The following is an 18,334-nucleotide window of genomic DNA, read 5'->3' as shown; positions in this document are numbered from 1 at the left end:
TTTGTCATAGATGTGTCAGGTTCGCACAACCGTAAAAACAGGTTATTAAAAGTACAGTAGCATATTTATTGTCTTTACTCAGTGTTTCAGGTGGCACAACTAATTTTTTGTAATTTTTTGTCATATTTTTATCATTTTTTTGTCACATTTTTGTCATTTTTTTGTAGAATTTTGTCACATTTTTGTCATTTTTTGTCAGTTTTTTTTAATCAATTTTTTGTCATTTTTTTGTCACATTTTGTCACATTTTTGTCATTATTTATCACATTTTTGTCATTTTTTGTCAGTTTTTTAAATACATTTTTTGTCATTTTTTGTCACATTTTTGTCATTTTTTGTCAGGTTTTTTTTAATCAATTTTTTGTCAGTTTTTGTCACATTTTGTCACATTTTTGTCATTTTTGGTCGTTTTTTTTAATCAATTTTTTGTCATTTTTTATCACATTTTTGTCATTTTTTGTCAGTTTTTTTAATACATTTTTTGTCATTTTTTTGTCACATTTTGTCACATTTTTGTCATTTTTTGTCATTTTTTTGTCACATTTTGTCACATTTTTGTCATTTTTTGTCATTTTTTGTCATTTTTTTTTGGTCATTTTTTGTCATTTTTTTTTTTAATCCATTTTTTGTCATTTTTTGTCACATTTTGTCACATTTTTGTCATTATTTATCACATTTTTGTCATTTTTTGTCAGTTTTTTTAAATACATTTTTTGTCATTTTTTGTCACATTTTTGTCATTTTTTGTCAGGTTTTTTTTAATCCATTTTTTGTCAGTTTTTGTCACATTTTGTCACATTTTTGTCATTTTTGGTCGTTTTTTTTAATCAATTTTTTGTCATTTTTTATCACATTTTTGTCATTTTTTGTCAGTTTTTTTAATACATTTTTTGTCATTTTTTTGTCACATTTTGTCACATTTTTGTCATTTTTTGTCATTTTTTTGTCACATTTTGTCACATTTTTGTCATTTTTTGTCATTTTTTTTTTTTATCAATTTTTTGTCATTTTTTGTCACATTTTCTCACATTTTTGTCATTTTTTGTCAGTTTTTTTTTAATCCATTTTTTGTCATTTTTTGTCACATTTTCTCACATTTTTGTCATTTTTTATCACATTTTTGTCATTTTTTGTCAGTTTTTTAATACATTTTTTGTCATTTTTTGGTCACATTTTGTCACATTTTTGTCATTTTTTGTCATTTTTTTGTCACATTTTGTCACATTTTTGTCATTTTTTGTCATTTTTTTGTCACATTTTGTCACATTTTTGTCATTTTTTGTCATTTTTTGTCATTTTTTTTTTTTGTCATTTTTTGTCTTTTTTTTTTTTAATCCATTTTTTGTCATTTTTTGTCACATTTTGTCACATTTTTGTCATTATTTATCACATTTTTGTCATTTTTTGTCAGTTTTTTAAATACATTTTTTGTCATTTTTTGTCACATTTTTGTCATTTTTTGTCAGGTTTTTTTTAATCCATTTTTTGTCAGTTTTTGTCACATTTTGTCACATTTTTGTCATTTTTGGTCGTTTTTTTTAATCAATTTTTTGTCATTTTTTATCACATTTTTGTCATTTTTTGTCAGTTTTTTTAATACATTTTTTGTCATTTTTTTGTCACATTTTGTCACATTTTTGTCATTTTTTGTCATTTTTTTGTCACATTTTGTCACATTTTTGTCATTTTTTGTCATTTTTTGTCATTTTTTTTTTTTGTCATTTTTTGTCTTTTTTTTTTTAATCCATTTTTTGTCATTTTTTGTCACATTTTGTCACATTTTTGTCATTATTTATCACATTTTTGTCATTTTTTGTCAGTTTTTTAAATACATTTTTTGTCATTTTTTGTCACATTTTTGTCATTTTTTGTCAGGTTTTTTTTAATCCATTTTTTGTCAGTTTTTGTCACATTTTGTCACATTTTTGTCATTTTTGGTCGTTTTTTTTAATCAATTTTTTGTCATTTTTTATCACATTTTTGTCATTTTTTGTCAGTTTTTTTAATACATTTTTTGTCATTTTTTTGTCACATTTTGTCACATTTTTGTCATTTTTTGTCATTTTTTTGTCACATTTTGTCACATTTTTGTCATTTTTTGTCATTTTTTTTTTTAATCAATTTTTTGTCATTTTTTGTCACATTTTCTCACATTTTTGTCATTTTTTGTCAGTTTTTTTTTAATCCATTTTTTGTCATTTTTTGTCACATTTTGTCACATTTTTGTCATTTTTTATCACATTTTTGTCATTTTTTGTCAGTTTTTTAATACATTTTTTGTCATTTTTTGGTCACATTTTGTCACATTTTTGTCATTTTTTCGTCCATTTTTTGTCAATTTCTTGTGACATTTTTGTGACATTTTTGCCACTTTTCCATCAATTTTTCGTCACTTTTTTGTCAATGTTTTCTTACTTTTTTGTCACATTTCCATCATTGTTTTCGTCTCAGTTTTGTTGCTATTTTCACACTGTAGCTATTGTTACAGTTTTAACAATAGCTGCGCTCCTCCACTGGGGGCCGCCATTACTGTCTTCATCTTGTATACGAACTCGTAGAAGTCTTGATGTTTCCGAGTTTTACCAGTTACCAGTTGCCTGGAACGCACCATAAGTAACCCTTAACTCCCACCTGAACCGAGCACATTTTCTCCAGTTTGGCTTGACCCCAGTACAAAAGCTTCTGGGAAAAAGCTGTGAAAATAGCAACAAAACTGAGACGAAAACAATGATGAAAATGTGACAAAAAAGTAAGAAAACATTGACAAAAAAGTGACAAAAAATTGATGGAAAAGTGGCAAAAATGTCACAAAAATGTCACAAAAAATTGACGAAAAAATGACAAAAATGTGACAAAATGTGACCAAAAAATGACAAAAAATGTATTAAAAAAACTGACAAAAAATGACAAAAATGTGACAAAATGTGACCAAAAAATGACAAAAAATGTATTGAAAAAACTGACAAAAAATGTATTGAAAAAACTGACAAAAAATGTATTAAAAATGTGACAAAATGTGACAAAAAATGACAAAAAATTTATAAAAAAAACTGACCAAAAATGACAAAAATGTGACAAAATGTGACAAAAAATTGATTAAAAAAAACTGACAAAAAATGACAAAAATGTGACAAAATGCTACAAAAAAATGACAAAAATGTGACAAAAAAAAGACAAAAAATTGATTTAAAAAAAATGACAAAAATGTGATTCCACAATATCTTCACCTGACAAGAGCCAGATTGATGCTGCTGTATATTACAAAAAAACACCCCAAAAATACTGTGTGCTGTTGACTGCAGACGCTCTAAGATATACTTGGCAGAAGATTTGATTTTGTGCAAAGTATCGGAAACTATTTTAGAAAAAAAAAAAAGCGACCCCTGACATTTTTAAAGCAGAGAAGCTACAAATACATCAAAAAATAAATGTAAGCACGTTTAAATGTTATTTAGCACTTGTTTAAGATCAGTTTTGAAAAAAACCCTGTATCCATCATTGACCCAGCTCCGCTCCTGCTCTCCTCTGCTTTACTGCTGACTCCTTGACTTGTTTTTGCAGCCACTCTTTCGGCTACGACTGTAAGCGTCGGGCTAACCTGCAGCTGCTGGATGAGCAGACTTTGCTCTACATAGCGGGGAACATGCTGGTGCTGCAGGACATGAGCTCCATGGAGCAGAAGCACCTGCGCTCTAGCAGTGGAGGAGGCATCGGAGCCATCACTGTAAGGCCTTTGGAAACAACACACTTTTAGACCTGTTGTTAGTTTACTCTCAAGAGTAGATAGATGGAAGTTCTTGGGTAGGTACAGGTTGCAAGAAAGCAATTACACATTTAAGTACAGGTACATAAAAGTGTTATAAAGGTGTACAAAGATGAATATAGGTGTACAACATAGAGGTGTACGTGTAACAAAAGCATAACGAGTGTAATAAAGGTGTACATAGCATCTCACTTTAGATCAGATTACAGCCCACACTGACATGTACAGTACTTACACTTTAGTTTTCCAGTCATTTTATTTTCACTCCCCTTTCCCCTCCCGTTCCCCTGTGTTTCTTGTAGTTACAGACCACTGCGTCTCACTTGTAGAGCCCACACTGACCTGTAGTTAGTTACCCATTAGGTAAGGTGTATTTGTGTATTAGTTATGCGGATTTTCCCAAATGTAAGTTTTTAACTAAGGTGTTAGTCCTGAGCCGCTGCGACTGAACCACACTGCCATTGTGGGCCAACCTGACCCGCATGTTTTTAGAGGTAGTAGCACCCGGAGAAAACCTGGCTGGTTCCTCTGATCCTCTGAAACGGTGCAATGCCTCCTGGGTTTGTCCCTGTTTTAGAGCGTGGTGTCCTGCACTGGTCAGCTTCTTCCTCTTCCTCCAGTGCCGGTCCCTCCGCTCCACTACAGTCTTTCACCAGCTTAACAGTTAACTCATTGACAGCCATTTTCAACTCAGAGCTGCCAGAGGTTTTTTCAAGATTTTGACTCACAGAAAGTCCTAGGTCTATAGACCTCGATGTTGACATAGATGTCAACACCAAACCCATCAAAAGAAATATCAGACTCTCTTCTTTCATCTAAAAAAAAGTGTGTGCACTCTCTCGTGTGCACTGTGATAAAAGGTGCCACTTTTTTCAGGTCTGCTTCCTTGATCCCCATTTTCCACCATTACTACAAAAAACACCCCTAACCAAAACCTGTTCAAGTGTAACTTGCCTGTATTTTTCTTATGTTTTGCTATTCTCTCTGGATCTTCTCCTGCTCTTGTTGTCATAGTCCTTCCCTCGTCTGAGACCACGGGCCTTTCTGAAACCTTTCCCCCCTCTCTTCCCCTACACCCTTCCACTCAGGCCTCAGTGAGAGTTCGACTGATCATACATTTAAATGAAAAAAAATCACTTATGAGTTACCAAAGTAATTCAGATTCAGATATGTCGTATTTACATTATATAATTTAGCTTCTTCAAACTCACAAGTGAGAACTTTCCCTCCCCTAATAAAATCATATGAAGTCTCACTGACACTTTCTTTTTCATTAATAAGTGTCTATATGACGATAAAGTTGTTCAAATGAACACATAGGTGCTCCTAAATAAACGCTGAACTGAGGTTGTTTGGTGAGTGTTGCACGTGGGACTGCTCTCAGTGTAACACACACCTGTTAAGCCAGCGTCGATGCTGACTCGCTAAGAAGGAGCTCTTCACGGCAAAGATGCAAAAGCATCCAAAAAGCAACCTCCTGCCGAGAGAGGGAGGCTGCTGCTTGTTTACACATGGCCATGGTGTTATGTACATTTATGAAACTTTATAAAGCAGGCACAATCTGGCCAAAACATCAGTAACTACACTTTGTACACATTTGTACACCGTTTTTCTGAGAGCAGATATAACAAGTGAATTTCTCCATTGTGAGATCAATGAAGGATTATCTTATCTTATCTTTGTTACACTTTGTACACCTTTACTAAACCTTGCACTTTAATGTGTAATTGTACTTGCATGTGTAATTCCTATCTTGTTCTATGTACCTACACATGCAACATACAGGCTGTCTTCTGAAATAATCCCGATAACGTTTATCTTCCTCACTTGTGTTCTTAAACCGAGCTGTGCCCTCAGACTCATCCAAACAGACAGTACTTTGCCGTGGGAGAGAAGGGCAGCCATCCCAACATCCTGGTTTATGAGTACCCCTCTCTACGACCGTATCGCATCCTCAGAGGTAAGACACACACACAACTGGAATCTATGCTTTTCAAATGAACCTTCAGTTCACTGAGCACCTTTGAAACCAGGAGCATCAACATGTGAGAGCAGACTGAATATAAGCTGCTTTGTTTAGCAATAATCTTCCACTAAACTGTGCTCTGTCAGGTGGCACTGTGCGCGCCTACAGTCACCTGAGCTTCAGCAGTGACGGGGCGCTCCTGGCCAGTGTGGGGGCCGCTCCTGACTACATGCTGACCCTGTGGGACTGGAGGCAAGAGCAGGTGATGCTCAGCTGTAAGGCCGTGTCCCAGGATGTGTACCGAGTGAGCTTCTCCCCCCATAACCCCGACCTGCTCACCTCCGCTGGATCAGGACACATCAAGTCAGTCTCGTTCGAGCGTGTCCTTCTGCTCTTTTTAAAAATAATATCACATTTAAACAACTAAATAAACTTCAAGGATCTGTTTTGTATCAAACTTCCAGTCTCACCCATCTGTAACTCTCTGTTTGCCTGGTGGAAAATGTATTTATTTGAGTGAGACCTGCTAATCCCTCATGTTCACAGCCCATCAGTGCTAGTGTAGCCTCAGTGCTTGAGGTATATTCTACTACATGAGGAATGTCATGTGCACGTGTGCTTGATCATCATGCTGTAAGAAGAGTGTACATGTTAAATCATTTGCCACCTCCACTTGTGTCTGTCAGATTCTGGAAAATGGCCAGCACCGTCACCGGCCTTAAACTGCAAGGCCTCATGGGACACTTTGGAAAGACCGCCTTCACTGACATCGAGAGCTACATGGCGTTACCTGACGGAAAGGTACGACTGCTGAAGAAAAGCAGTGAGGCTTTACTCTGCATGTGACAGCTACACAGCACAGTAGCTAGTGTAGATACAGACGGCATCTCGTCATAGAAGGGGGCGTGGCTTCAGCTAGGGGGAAACACCATTTTTTACTCTTTTTAGCCATTTTCTGGCGTATTAATATTCATCACACATAGGGCTGCTCGATTATTGAAAAAAAAATAATCACGATTATTTTTGTCATAATTGAAATCACGATTATTCAAACGATTATTTGTTGCCTTTAAAAAAATCCAGCAAAAAAGTGACAAAAATCCATCAAAAAAAAGAGAAAAATCCATTAAAAAAGTGACAAAAACCCATTAAAAAAGTGACAAAAATCCATCAAAAAAATGACAAAAATCCAGCAGAAAAAGACAAAAATCCATCAAAAAAAAGACAAAAATCCAGCAAAAAAGTGACAAAAATCCAGCAAAAAAGTGACAAGAATCCAGCAAAAAAGTGACAAAAATCCAGCAAAAAAGTGACAAAAATCCAGCAAAAAAGTGACAAAAATCCAGCAAAAAAGTGACAAAAATCCAGCAAAAAATGACAAAAACCCAGCAGAAAAAAGACAAAAATCCAGCAAAAAAGTGACAAAAATCCATTAAAAAAAGACAAAAATCCAGCAAAAAAGTGACAAAAATCCAGCAGAAAAAAAGACAAAAATCCACCAATAAAATGACAAAAATCCAGCAAAAAAATTACAAAAATCCAGCAGAAAAAAGACAAAAATCCAGCCAAAAAATGACAAAGTACGCCTTGATTAAGAAGAGGTCCCTGTTTCACACCTGCCCCCTGCTGGCCAGCCCTCACACCTGCGCGGCCTGATGACATCATCACACAGCGCTGTTTGTTTTTATGTCAGACAAAAGCCTGAGCCGTGGCACGGGAAACGCGAAGGGAAAATAATCCCAGCGCCGTGAAATAACAAGTCTGCTTTGCAAAAGAAATAAAAAAAATTTTTAAAAAAAAAGTGAATTTTTTTTGTTGTTGAAAAAAATAAATAAAAATAAATAAAAATTATAATCGATTTTTTGCGATTATGCTAATTTTGTAATCGTTTACTGTTGTAATCGAAATCGTAATCGAATTTCGATTAATTGCACAGCCCTAATCACACATGAATAAAGTCAAGTCTAAATCGGGTCAATATGGATATATGTTCAGCAGAAGCGAATAAACGGCAGTCGTAGCGAGTGCAAGCTAGCGTTAAAGGGGGGGGGGGGTATTCTGCAAAATCGACTTTTTCAAGCTTTCCATCATGTTATTCTGTCACTCCCTCATTAAAAACATGCCTGAAGTGTTGCCTTGGCACATTCACGTATTTCTGAGTAACCTGTAAAAACTCTGATGGCGGCCATTTTAGGGATAGGTTTGCCTGAGTCCTCCTAGGAACGCCCCCAACTCCTGGAGACGCCTCCGAGCTTTCGTCACCAGCCGAGTAACCAACCACCCCCCACAGATGCCACAGACAGCGTGTGGAGGGGGCGTGTCGGAAAGGCTCAGAGGTTCTTAAAGAGACAGAGGCCTATTTCACGACATTCACTACAGCCATTTTGAGAGAGACATTTTATACAAGGCAGTTATTCTAATTTACTGCATTTACAGCACACTACCATCATTGTAGTGTGATATAGACTGGTGCTATGTGATTGAAAAAAGCAGAATACCCCCTCTTTAAGAGAAAGTTAGGATTTTTCTCGCCCATATATGGTCATGTTTAAAACAGTTAAGGGAAAACAAAGAAGAGAAACATTTGAACTTTCTCCAATTATTCAAGCAATACTTTAACAAATGCAGAATTATTGATATAGTTTTCTGCCCAATAAAGATACAGACATAGAGAGGAGCAAAGTGGTTCAACCGCCACCATGACATAAATAACAGAGAACGCTAACATGATGCTGTTACTGATGCTGTGAATAAAGAATTTAATGTTATGATCAAAACTTGATCATGATTCTATAAAACCATGATTAAAGCTGTGCTTCTTAAATATATAATTATAGAGCTATGATAAAACTCAATTAAATACATAAATAACTACACATAAATAACTACACATACATAACCAAGCCACCAAGCTTGTTTCCCCTGTATAACTCGTGTCTGTTCAACAAGGAAAACACTTCCACAGTCCTAAGCTATCCTCCAAAATGAACAAACTAGGGTCGGAAAACCCTTTCTGCTCTTGCGCGGTGCACACTCATTTGCATAAACAAATACATTTCTCCATTGTGAGATCAATTAAGGCAATCTTATAAAGCCACAATGCTTTTTTTTGTTGTTTTTTTTTTACTTCAAATTAGCTCTTAAAACAAACTTATTCACAGAAGTAGTTTGCTAAATTAACAAATGCAATAAAATATTTTTTGCAAATTTTCCACTACTTTCTAAAGAAAATGATGACCCAATATAATTCTGCATATATGAACTACATTGAACTCGTGCCCACACACAGATTTCACACTAAATTTGAATGAATATACTTTCTGTGACATTTTTGTTTGTTGTTTTGTTTGGGCCTGGATACAGTGAGAAAATCATGCATCCTAAGTAGAGGTGTAAATGTGGAGATAGGATCTGAGTTGTTTGCAAAGGTCAAAGTTAATGCTCTGTCCCAGGTGGTGTCGGGCTCAAACTGGGGGAACCTGCTGCTGTGGGATGGGAACTCTATAAAGGTGGAGATCTGCCGTAAAGAGGGCCGGCCCTGCCACAGTGGGACTGTCCTGCCCTTCGCCCTGGAAGAGGGTCAGCTGCTCACCACGGGCGCCGACGGAGCTGTGCGGGTAAACTCTCCATCAGATCCATAGATTAGATAGATAGATAGATAGATAGATAGATAGATAGATAGATAGATAGATAGATAGATAGATAGATAGATAGATAGATAGATAGATAGATAGATAGATAGATAGATAGATAGATAGATAGATAGATAGATAGACATTATTTGAAAAGGTGGAATGTTAAGTGTGTGATGAAATGTTAAGTGCGTGCTGTGCGATGCTGCTCAGGGCTGGGACTTCGAGAGCATCAACGGCGCCGACAGTCACGGGGAGGGCAGCCGCTTCGAGCTGGAGCCCATGAACGAGCTGGTGATCGGGCACAACGTCAGCCTGAGCTCCATGGTGCGCAGCGGGCAGACGGACTCCTTCGTCTGGTACGCTCAGGTGTGTAAAAGGACAGTGTATCAGGATTGATGACAAATAGGCAGAGTCTGGATGTCTTATGCGGGACATATGCAGACCTTTTATTGCCCCGCTGACTGTGTGGTTTGTGCAGGACACCATGGGAGCCATCTGGAAACTGGACCTCTCTTTCACCCACACGGTACGTGGTAGCATGGACAGCTCGGTGACAGTAAGTAAGAATATAAGAATACAAAGGAACTCCCATAACATGAAGGATGTTTATGCAGGTACATTATTTCATAAGGCAGTCGCACGCACACCCTTTAGTTCAGGGGTCGGCAACGTCAAGCCCGGGGGCCAAATCCGGCCCTCCTGCACAGAACCTCTGGCCCCCAAGATGAATTTGCTCACATACCTGCCAAAGTTGGGGGAAGATGAGCCACTTTTTGCTTTGGTGGTTATTGGGTAAAAACAGGATAATATAAATACCAAATGTTGCTGTTTGCGTGTGTTTTTTAACCTCTTAACTCCCACCTGAACTAAGCACATTTTCCCCTGTTTGGCTTTACCCAAACCCACAAGCCTCTTGAAAAGAAAGCATCGAAACACAACAAGGTGAAGGAAAAGCGACATAAACACAACAAAAGAAAGACTAAAACATGCCAGAAAAGCAACAATAATACAACAAAAAAGCGACTAAAGAGCGAGAAAAAAGTGACGAGAAAAAAAGGACAAAAACACTTACTTAAACTTACTTAAAAACACACAATCAAAACTTCAAAAACGCTTCAAAAATTTTACAAAAGAGCGGCAACAACAATCCCCCTCCAGAGGAAACTGGGAGTGCATAAACATAGTTAAAATAAATAAAAAGTAAAAATAGAATAATAGGATCACTAAAATAAGACTGAGAGGTAAAATACATAAATACAAAATAAATATTAATAGCAGTTAAATATCAATTAAATTAATTATAAGGTGCTGAGATAAATAAATAGGCCTAGCAAAAATAAATATCAGTTAAAAGCTAAGCTAAAAAGGTGGGTCTTGAGCCTGCTCTTAAAAACATTTCCGTTCTCTGCAGCCCTGAGCTCCTCCTCAGGTGGTTCCAGAGCCGAGGGCGTAATATTGGAACGACGCCTCACCATGAGTCTTTTTGTTGACTTTAGGAATAACTAGGAGCGAAGGGGCCGTGAAGGTTCATAAGGTAAAAGCAGTTCTGGAAGATAAGACGGACCAAGACCATTAAGACATTTAAAAAACAGTAAAAGAACTTTAAAATCAGCCCTGAAACACACGGGGAGCCAATGCAGCGATTCTAAAACAGGTGTAATGTGGTCCCGCCTCCAGGTCTTCGTCAGGACCATGTGCTATGACAAACGACAGCCGTGTTAGACATCTGGGATTTTGTTCTTCTCACAAACTGGTTTCCCGGCATGAATGGACAGCACTTGGTCTTTTCAATATTTTTGTAAATGGGCACATTCTGAATCCATGGCCCTCATTAGAATGCATTACACAGGGCAAAAACTTTCAAAACTCCCGATTCAGCAGGACTAGAGTCACCTGAGGATTTTGGAGTCTGTTAATTGACACTAGATAAAAATCAGAATCTTTATTAATTACCGATGGATCTGTAAAATCTGAACATTTTCTGTGTGGATCTGCTGTGTATTGCAGACCCCTGACCCCGAGTGCCTGTTCCAGTTCCATTCTGGGGCCATCCAGGGCATGGACGTGTCGAGGAGCAGCCACCTGCTGGCGACCACCGCCCTGGGCCGTGAGTGTGGCTCTCATATGCAAGAGCAGAGGTTTTTGGGGGGTGCTAGACTAGCTCCCAGGTTGGTAGCACACCCGGACTATGCCAGTGGTGCTGCAATATTGACAGTTGCTCTGCAGAGATTCTATCCTCTGTGTTGTGTTGTAAATATATTTATCTGGAGTCGAGACGTGTTTAATTAAGTTTCACAAACACGTTCTATGTTTTAGTATCTCCTAACCCAACACGTTTTGCTCCTTTTATCCAGATTGTGTTGATTTAAGGGTTTTTAATAGCTTTGAAAAGTAAGTAAGTGCTTTATTGTCATTGTACAAGTGTTCAACGAAATAGTGTTCAGGCTTCAGTCCTGAGCTGCTGACTCTGTGGGTCAACCTGACCCGCAGGACCTTGGAGGTCAGAGAAACTGTAGCTGCCCTCTGTCTGCTCTTTGATCCAACAAACCTCCACAAAAACACAGCAAAGACGTACTAAAGTATCCCGAAAACAGTGTGGAACACAGAGACCACAAATGCAAAAAAAGCAAAAAAAATTAAGAGGGAGGTCACTTCCTGCTTTCACCTCACCATGACACTACAGCTATGCCTAAAAAAATACAGGTAAAAATGTAATGTTTATTGAATTAGACGCGTCCCTTCATGTACCCAATAACCCTCTGTGGGGGTGCTCGTGGGGGCTCTGGGAAACGTGTGGGAATCTCATTCGTCAAAAATATGCATTCAGGGACAATGTTTGGGGTGGGAAAAAATATGTTCCATCCATCCATCCATTTTCTTCCGCTTTATCCGGGGCCGGGTCGCGGGGGCAGCAGTCTCAGCAGAGATGCCCAAACTTCCCGATCCACACACACCTCCTCCAGCTGTTCTGGGGGGACCCCGAGGCGCCACCAGGCCAGCTCGGAGACATAGTCCCACCACCGTGTCCTGGGTCTTCCACGAGGCCTTGTCCCACTAGGACATGCCTGGAACAGGCGACCAGGAGGCATCCGAAACAGATGCCCGAGCCACCTCAGCTGCTCCTTTCGACGTGAAGGAGCAGCGACTCTACTCCGAGCTCCTCCCGGGTAACTGAGCTCCTCACCCGATCTCGGAGGGTGCGCCCAGCCACCCTGCGAAGGAAACTCATTTCGGCCGTTTGTATTCGCGATCTTGTCTTGGTAGGGTCTCCCATGGCAAACAGGTCCGAAAAAATATGTTCATTTTGAAAAAAAAATTGCAAAGCACTGTAATCCTATTTATTAGAAGGGTACTGCTGCCAGAAAATGGGCAGGAGAAGAAACTTTATGTTGCAGGTGGTGGGACAATACATATTAACATTTACCTATAAAATAGGTAAATGTGTCAGATTTTAGCCATAGATACAGACGGCATCTCGTCATAGAAGAGGGCGTGGCTTCGCCGAGGGGGAAAATAGAATCTTTAGAGAAACACAATTTTCCCTCTTTTTTGCCATTTTCTGGTGGAATATGAACTTATTTATCACATACAAATAAAGTCGAGTGTAAATCGGGTCCATATGGATATTTTCTCACAGCAGATTGTTTAGTGGAAGTGAAAAAAAGACAGTTGTAGCTTGTGCTAGCTAGCCGTTTGCATTAGCCTGATGTTAACATGTAGCAATATGTTAGCATTCTCCGTTATTTATGTATTCATGGGCTGGCCCTTAACTGTTTTCAAAAATGACCATATATGGACGATTCCAGAGATACCGTCTGTATCTGTAGGCTAATTTCCATTTGTTGTCCCAGACAAGATAGTGTGAAACTTCACATTGAACATTTAACAGCAAGACACATCAAAGTCACAAAACAATACAGGTAGTTTAGAGGTCGAAATACACATAATATACGAAACACTCCCAAAGGAGACTTTTTTTTTCAAATTGACTTTACACAAAAACTAAAATGCACCAAATTCAATCTTCCTACAGATTATCCACACTGACCGGCCGGTCACACTGACAATAGCCATGAGTAAAACAAATATGTTATTTTAGAATTATTACATGTTATTTAGAATTGTTGTAGTTTGCTGATGGCGAACACTGGCATCTAAAGGGTTAATGATTTATGGTAATGTATGAAAGTGTCGTGTTATTTTCATGGGTACGTCAATATTTGAGGATTTTATGGTGGTGCAAAGCATCAAAATAAACAATGTATGAAACACTCCCAGTGGTGGCACAAAGTTAACAAGGCACACGGGTTCATTTCTTTTGGTCAAATGTGAAACATGGTCCAAATGAGACAGAGGTCATCCAGGTCATTTTACAATCATTTAGACCAATCAGTCACAACAGCTGTAGATTCCTCTACTTTATAAAAGCCAATGTTTTGCATCTTAACAGTTTCCTCACAGCTGTGCGGAGGACGGAGCTCCACCTTCCTCTGTTCCCTTGGTACTATGTCAGTGTTACTGGACTGGTCTTGTTCCCACAGGTTCGGTGAAAGTATATGACTTCCTGTCCAACAAGCAGCTGACGTCCGGCCGCTTTAACCAGGGAGGGACTGCTCTGTGCTGGGCCCCTGCACTTGTGAGTCTCTCCCCCCGAGCTGCTATTACATTATGTGTGCTTTGGTCTTCTCTAGGGCTCTGTTATTTGTGGAATAATGTCACGTTTTAAGATTGCAATAGATTTCAAAAATATTCCCCACCATCTTGAAATCTTGAAATATATATTTTAGTGAAGCGGCTAAATTCCCATAGGATCGAATAGGACAGGATGTGTTGTGAAGAGATCAAAGAACAAGCCTCTGAACTTTATTCTGCCGTTACTCGTGTAGCTTCACAGATAGCTGACAGTCTCCAATAAAGGACCAGGAAGCTGTTTTGGTGTGTTTTACTGGGTTGACTGTAACACTGTAACATACAGAAACAGAAATCCACATTACAATCTTGTTTGGAATACATATGTAAATATAAAAGTTAGTTTAAAACCTCAAGGAAACGATTGCATTAGCGAGCGGTTAGCACGCTGCTTATTTACATGGAAAATGCCAAAAACGATGCTAACGTTTTTAGCGCTCACTGTTTTCTTAAAAATTACAAATAATTAGGGCTGCACGATCTTGACAAACAACCTATTTGCAATTTTTTTTTCTCGACAAATATTGCGATTTGATTCGATTTATACATTTGAATGCATAAACTGCTACAATGATGAGTGAAGGAAGTCATACTCTTGCTCAAATTGCCCCACATTAGAACAATACACAAAAATCTACCAAACATATTAGACCATGGGCCACCCCAAAACCTGGCATATCGGTGCTACCAAAGGTGGCAAAGGCTATCATTGATTTTGAAGTAGGTCCATGTCTGAGTTTTTCTTTTTTTTTTGTACAATAGCCTTCTCAGAGTTACAGCTTTATCATAGTTTTCAGCTCTTGGAGTGTATCAGCCCCAGGTCAAAAAGTTGCTTTTGACAGTGGTCCATATTTTGGTTTAGGCCATTTCCGGCCCATCAGATAATGATTTACACCATTGTATTTGGTATAATTGTAAAGAAGACATTGCCATGTTTCATTTGAGCCCAAATGTACTACATGGTGACCACAGCTCTTCAAACTCAAACCTGGGGACATATTCTTAGCATTTTCGCAAAAACAGTTTTACTGCGTTTGAAGCTGTTTCTTCCAGGAACATCACAGATACAAATGTCTGATATTGGGTAACTCTTTAGACCAGGGGTGGCCAACGAGCCCAAACTTTCAACCTTGATCCTGTGAAGAGCCACAAAGGCACCGACCATTCGCGAGATCCGGGGGCGGTCGTTTATTGTGATTAAATATAATGTGACCGTTATATTTAATCACAATAAACTATAACTGTATGCCTGGCCTTTTTCTTTTTTTTTTTTTTTTTCAATCATTGTATTAGATTTAATGGTTTTACTCCTCACCAAGATTGAAATAAATGTATATTAAATAAACTGACATTTTGTGCTGTTCTGTTCTGACTGAGACAGAATTAGATTTTTTAATTCTTAATGCTGGAGTGTTTATGTGGGGCCCTGCCCACTGAGCCCCCTCCTCTGATTGGCCCCTGGCCCGTGCGCTCAGTGCCTGCAGCTCGGTCCTGACTGGACTCTGCAGAGAACGCACTCTCGGCTGCACTAAGTTCATAAAGTTTAACCAGGAGCCTCTGGAGGACGTCTGAGGTTCTGTTTTATGTTGCATTTGTTACAGTTTCAGTCACATGTGAAAGAAAAGTCAAGTCATGCTTCGCATCATAAGAGCTCTGCTTTTTTCCATTTTCTGATTTTGATCTTTTTCTGTGAATATGAGGCTGACTCTCATCAAAAAGAGTAGCTAATCAGAAACTTGTAAAGCACTGTTGTTTAACCTACATCCCGCTTTGAGTGAGGCTGCCTGGGCACCTTTTACACGCCGCCTCGAAAAGGAGAGAGATACAGACTCTCATTCATGTGTAGAGATGGAAACAGGGTCTTAGGACTATGGTTGGATTTTTGGTCAACATTCTTAAAGACTGTTACAGTTTATGTACCAATTCTTTTGCAAAGAGCCGCATTGTGTTAAACATATCCTCACTAGTTTGCCACCCCTGCCCTGGGTGGTTTGTCTTAGTGCTCTTAGTGCGTTCTCTTGCATGAAGATCAATGTCTTTTTGTGTGGAGTCTACATGCTCTGTCTGTGTCTGGACATATTTTCTTCTTTGGTTTCCTCCATCAATGTAAAAATGCACTCTAGGATAATTCTATAGCTTGGTGATTCTGAACCTGAGCAGGGATGTCACTCTTTCTGACATGTTCCTGTGGCATGCAGCTTAGAGCCATGGTTCCAACTGAAATGCATTATCTGAATTACAATAAAGTTCACACACAGTTGGAAAAGAGTATATTCTTCTGGACCTCGATCCCTCCTCGGTGTATGTCCAAACCTTCTCAACTATGTTCATGCCCCATAAGCTCCCAGCAAGGTGTTGCATTTTTTCAAAACTTACTTTAAGACCCCTCAGGTCTGTTCACGCTGACTACTTGAAATGAACTATTTTGCCCTTCCTGGGAAAATCTGCTTTGTTTCTGCAACACCCTTTGACCCAGGTTTTCACCCATCCTTCCATTTTCTCTCAATGTACCCACGGTCTGGTCATGGAGGCAGCAGCAAAGCAGAGATTTCCAGACATCCCTCTCCACGCACACTTCCTCTAGCTCTTCTGAAGGGATCCTGAGGCGTTCCCAGGCCACAGACATAGTCCCTCCAGTGTGTCCCCGAGCTCTTCTCAGGTGACTGAGGAAACTCATTTCGGCCCCCTGTATCTGCGATCTTGTCCTTTCAGTCATTACTCAGTTGTAGCAGTTGTAACTCTGTAAAGGCTATCATCCAAATATATAAACCTCAGGACCTAAAAACCTCAGGACCTACTTAAAAATCAATGATAGCCTTTGCCACCTTTGCGGTACCGATGTCTTGTCTGGCCAATGACTATATTTGGTTTTATGTGGGCACCCGAGTACCTCTGGGGGACAGTCACGTGACTAAACTAAGTCTGGGATGGAATCACAAAGCGTCTATGGAAACACTTTAGAATATCCATTATGGAAACTCAGACCTTTCATCTGTTGTTGCCTCGATTGCGATTTAATATTGATAAACCCTAGCACGTTCTTAATGATGTCATAATCTCAGATGGAGGGCAGGTACTTAATATATGAGAGAAACTGTTTAGAATTGTCAAAAAAGCAGCGTTGCACACTCAAGCCTTTGCTCTGCCCGATCCTGTCAGATCTCGGAAGCTAAGCAGGGAGGGGCCTGGTTGGTACTTTGATGGGAGACCATTAGGGAACACCAGGAAGCCTGGGTGAATGTAGTGTATGAGTGAGTGGTTTGTGGTGGTCCGAAGGGCCGATGGCACATATTCGTTGCTACCCCAGGGCAGCTGTGGCTACAACAACCACCACCAATTATGGAGTGAATGAATATTGACGGCTGTATATGGTTTTGAGAAACTAATACAGGCTTGTAAAGAGCAATACCTGGTGTGTTCCAGGTGGAGCAAGGCGGCGGGGGGCTGCTGGTGGTGGGCTTTGAGGACGGAGTGGTGCGTCTCCTGGATGTGTTTGATCCCCAGCGGCTGCAGACCGTCCCAGAACGGAGCCGGAGGGGCGGGGCCGAGCTACGCTTACGACAGGCCTTCAAACCCCACAGCATAAGCGTCAGCGCGGTGGCATACGACCGTAACGCACGCATCCTCGCCACCGCTGTGAGTACAGAGCCTGCCATTGTGTCGTCCCCACAACATTTAATAAGAAGCACTTAATGACTAAATCTCCACAGTTTTTTGTTGACTAATGAAAACAGCCATACGGACAAATGAAAATCACGACTGGAAACCTCCATGTCTCATTCATAGCAACAGTTGTTAGGGCCTTGGGGGACGTTTTTAAAGTATGAAATGTTAAAACCCAAACATCTCCGAGACATCTTCTCAGTTGTGGAGATATCTCCGTGACCTCTTTGAGGTCTCCGACAGGTCTTGGAAACAGGGATGTCACAGGTTGAGGACAACAAATAGTATTCACAACACAACTGCTTGAGACCTCTTGGAGACCTCTCAGAGACCACACGGAGACCGTATGGAGACCTGAAAAAGTCTCCATACGGTCTCCATTGAAATTAAAATGTTCGTTTTCCCCGAGACTACCTGGAGACTTGCCTTATCTCCAGGGGACGTCTCGGAGACCTCTCCAGGTCTCCATGCCCTGGAGCCTTTTAGCCAACAAGCCATGTCCTTTTAATGCCAAAATGATGACAGAAATAGCTAAATGAAATAAAGGAAAATCCTAACTGTTTACAAGACATTCACTGAGAGAAAGAGGGAGCCCCAGCTGATGTTTGTCCACCCAAT

At 39.3% G+C, this 18,334-nt stretch overlaps 2 protein-coding genes across 2 annotated transcripts in view; one reads left to right on the top strand and one right to left on the bottom strand.

Annotated features, from left to right (window-relative positions):
• The window catches only part of cfap44 (cilia and flagella associated protein 44), a gene marked incomplete at its 3' end in the record, with an annotated part of 58,384 nt that overhangs the window by 3,510 nt on the left and 36,540 nt on the right, over positions 1 to 18,334 (top strand). The window contains exons 4-13 of the mRNA XM_079581147.1: positions 3,562 to 3,724; positions 5,621 to 5,723; positions 5,876 to 6,092; positions 6,416 to 6,530; positions 9,182 to 9,346; positions 9,575 to 9,730; positions 9,843 to 9,890; positions 11,372 to 11,471; positions 13,906 to 14,000; positions 17,477 to 17,689. Of these exons, the coding sequence (XP_079437273.1) occupies positions 3,562 to 3,724; positions 5,621 to 5,723; positions 5,876 to 6,092; positions 6,416 to 6,530; positions 9,182 to 9,346; positions 9,575 to 9,730; positions 9,843 to 9,890; positions 11,372 to 11,471; positions 13,906 to 14,000; positions 17,477 to 17,689 (1,375 nt within the window). The remainder of the gene's footprint in view (positions 1 to 3,561; positions 3,725 to 5,620; positions 5,724 to 5,875; positions 6,093 to 6,415; positions 6,531 to 9,181; positions 9,347 to 9,574; positions 9,731 to 9,842; positions 9,891 to 11,371; positions 11,472 to 13,905; positions 14,001 to 17,476; positions 17,690 to 18,334) is intronic.
• The window catches only part of pum3 (pumilio RNA-binding family member 3), a 55,353-nt gene that overhangs the window by 18,885 nt on the left and 18,134 nt on the right, over positions 1 to 18,334 (bottom strand). The gene's annotated exons all lie outside the window — the stretch shown is intronic.

The sequence above is a fragment of the Gobius niger genome (assembly GCF_951799975.1).
Source record: "Gobius niger genome assembly, chromosome: 22".
NCBI lineage: Eukaryota > Metazoa > Chordata > Actinopteri > Gobiiformes > Gobiidae > Gobius > Gobius niger.
Note: the sequence above shows the minus strand (reverse complement) of the source record. Positions and strands in the feature narration are given on the sequence as shown.